Below are 1651 nucleotides of genomic sequence, written 5' to 3' on the forward strand. Positions count from 1 at the left end.
TCTCGGAGGTAGTCGGCGCTATGCTGGGTAGCGATGCTTTACTATATCTCGAGGAGGGGGATTACGGCACTTACCGTCATACATATTTGATGCCTCCATTGACGGGAGCTCGTACCCCGATGACGAGGCCTGCTGGTATGTCATCCTCGGGCCAGGCCCGGGCTCGGGCTGCGGACGCCCCTCCCACCAGCGGGGCTGGTGCATCTAGAGGTGGGGGTAGACCGGTTCCTCCGATTCCGTCGACTTATCCTCATCCTAGATGGCCAGATATGCCAACAGAGTTGATGGCGTGGCAGTATGGGGCTATCTCTCCGACCCCGATCCCGCTAGAGCCTCCGATGCCCAGTGATCGATACGCCATTGATCCTGACTCACCGCTGGTATGCTCCATTGTTTTTCATTCATCATTCAGATGTTTAGACATTCTTTTGTTCACTGATGATTATGAGCTCATATTTGCAGCCGTCGCGATGGTACATGGAGGAGGTGGTTGGACTGGTGGCCACACTCGAGGGCATGGTCCTGCGGAGGGAGGCACAGTTGTCTATCGCGGGCATTCAGGTACCTTTCAGTTTTCTGGCATTTATCATACTTCTGATGACATGCTGATTTCTACTGCATCGATAGACTACTTGTGTAGAGCACATCTGACACACACCCCACTTGTACACTATATTTACATGCACCCACTTCACGTAGCCTTTGCTTGTATCTGCATCTGATGTATATATTTGGACTGATGTATTTGAATTGAACTCTTTGTTTTCAGATGCCTTCATGGTCCGGTCAGCCGCAGGCCAGGCCACCTGGGCCTCCTTGGGGAGCTGGGCCATCTGGGCCTTTTCAGGGAGTTGGGTCATCCGGGCCTTTTCAGGGGGCTGGGCCATCCCGGCCTTTCCGAGGAGCCGGGCCATCTAGGCCTTTTCGAGGAGCTCGAGGAGGGCCTGTCCGCAGACGCAGGGCTCACGTTGTAGAGGCAGAGCCTGATGAGGAGGAGGAGGAGGAGGAGGAGGATGATGAGGAGGAGGAGGAGGCTACCGACCGTCAGTCAGAGACATCTGCTGAGGAGGGGGGCTCCGGTCTTGGTTCGGGGAACAGAGGCGAGGCTGAGGGGGATCCTGAGGATGACAGCTCCGACTCAGACGATGATGATGGTGCAGAGGTTGTTCCACAGAAGAGGATGAGGAGTGCTTCTCATTCCCGCTCCCGAGGACATTGATGCTGCTGTTTCCTGCTTTATTTTTCTTTTTGCTAGTAGTTTGTAGCACTTTGCACATTGTTAGGTAGTTTTATTTTTTGTAAAACTTGTACCTTTATTCATTGTAAAACATGATGGAATGAAACAGCTTTTGAAAAGGTGTTTGTACTTTAACTTTAGCATCGTATCGCATCATTTTATTTTGCACAAAAATGAAATTGAATGGGAATGTGCATTGTGTAATCACCAAGTCAGGTAGTGAACCGACGCAACAGACTAAGTAACTCAACTTACTAAGATATAACAGAACCTTAGGAAGTTTACAACTCAATAAGCAAAATACAACAGTGTTCACAACGTAAATAAACAAGACCTAAAGAAAGATTGTTTAATCAGAGAGCAAAGACTCGAAAACACAAAACACGTCCGCTCGACAAACAACTCGATAAGCAA

The 1651-nt window shown here is 49.8% G+C and overlaps 1 protein-coding gene across 1 annotated transcript; it reads left to right on the forward strand.

Moving 5' to 3' along the window:
- Positions 1-468: 468 nt before the first annotated feature.
- Positions 469-1370, forward strand: LOC145804334 (uncharacterized). Its single transcript, XM_082898024.1, has 2 exons — positions 469-561; positions 770-1370. The coding sequence occupies exons 1-2, from the start codon at positions 478-480 to the stop codon at positions 1217-1219; spliced, it is 534 nt and encodes a 177-aa protein (XP_082754150.1). The 5' UTR covers positions 469-477; the 3' UTR covers positions 1220-1370.
- Positions 1371-1651: the final 281 nt, after the last annotated feature.

Source organism: Camellia sinensis, chromosome 12, assembly GCF_055761805.1.
Source record: "Camellia sinensis isolate YWXY chromosome 12, ASM5576180v1, whole genome shotgun sequence".
Taxonomy (NCBI): Eukaryota; Viridiplantae; Streptophyta; class Magnoliopsida; order Ericales; family Theaceae; genus Camellia; species Camellia sinensis.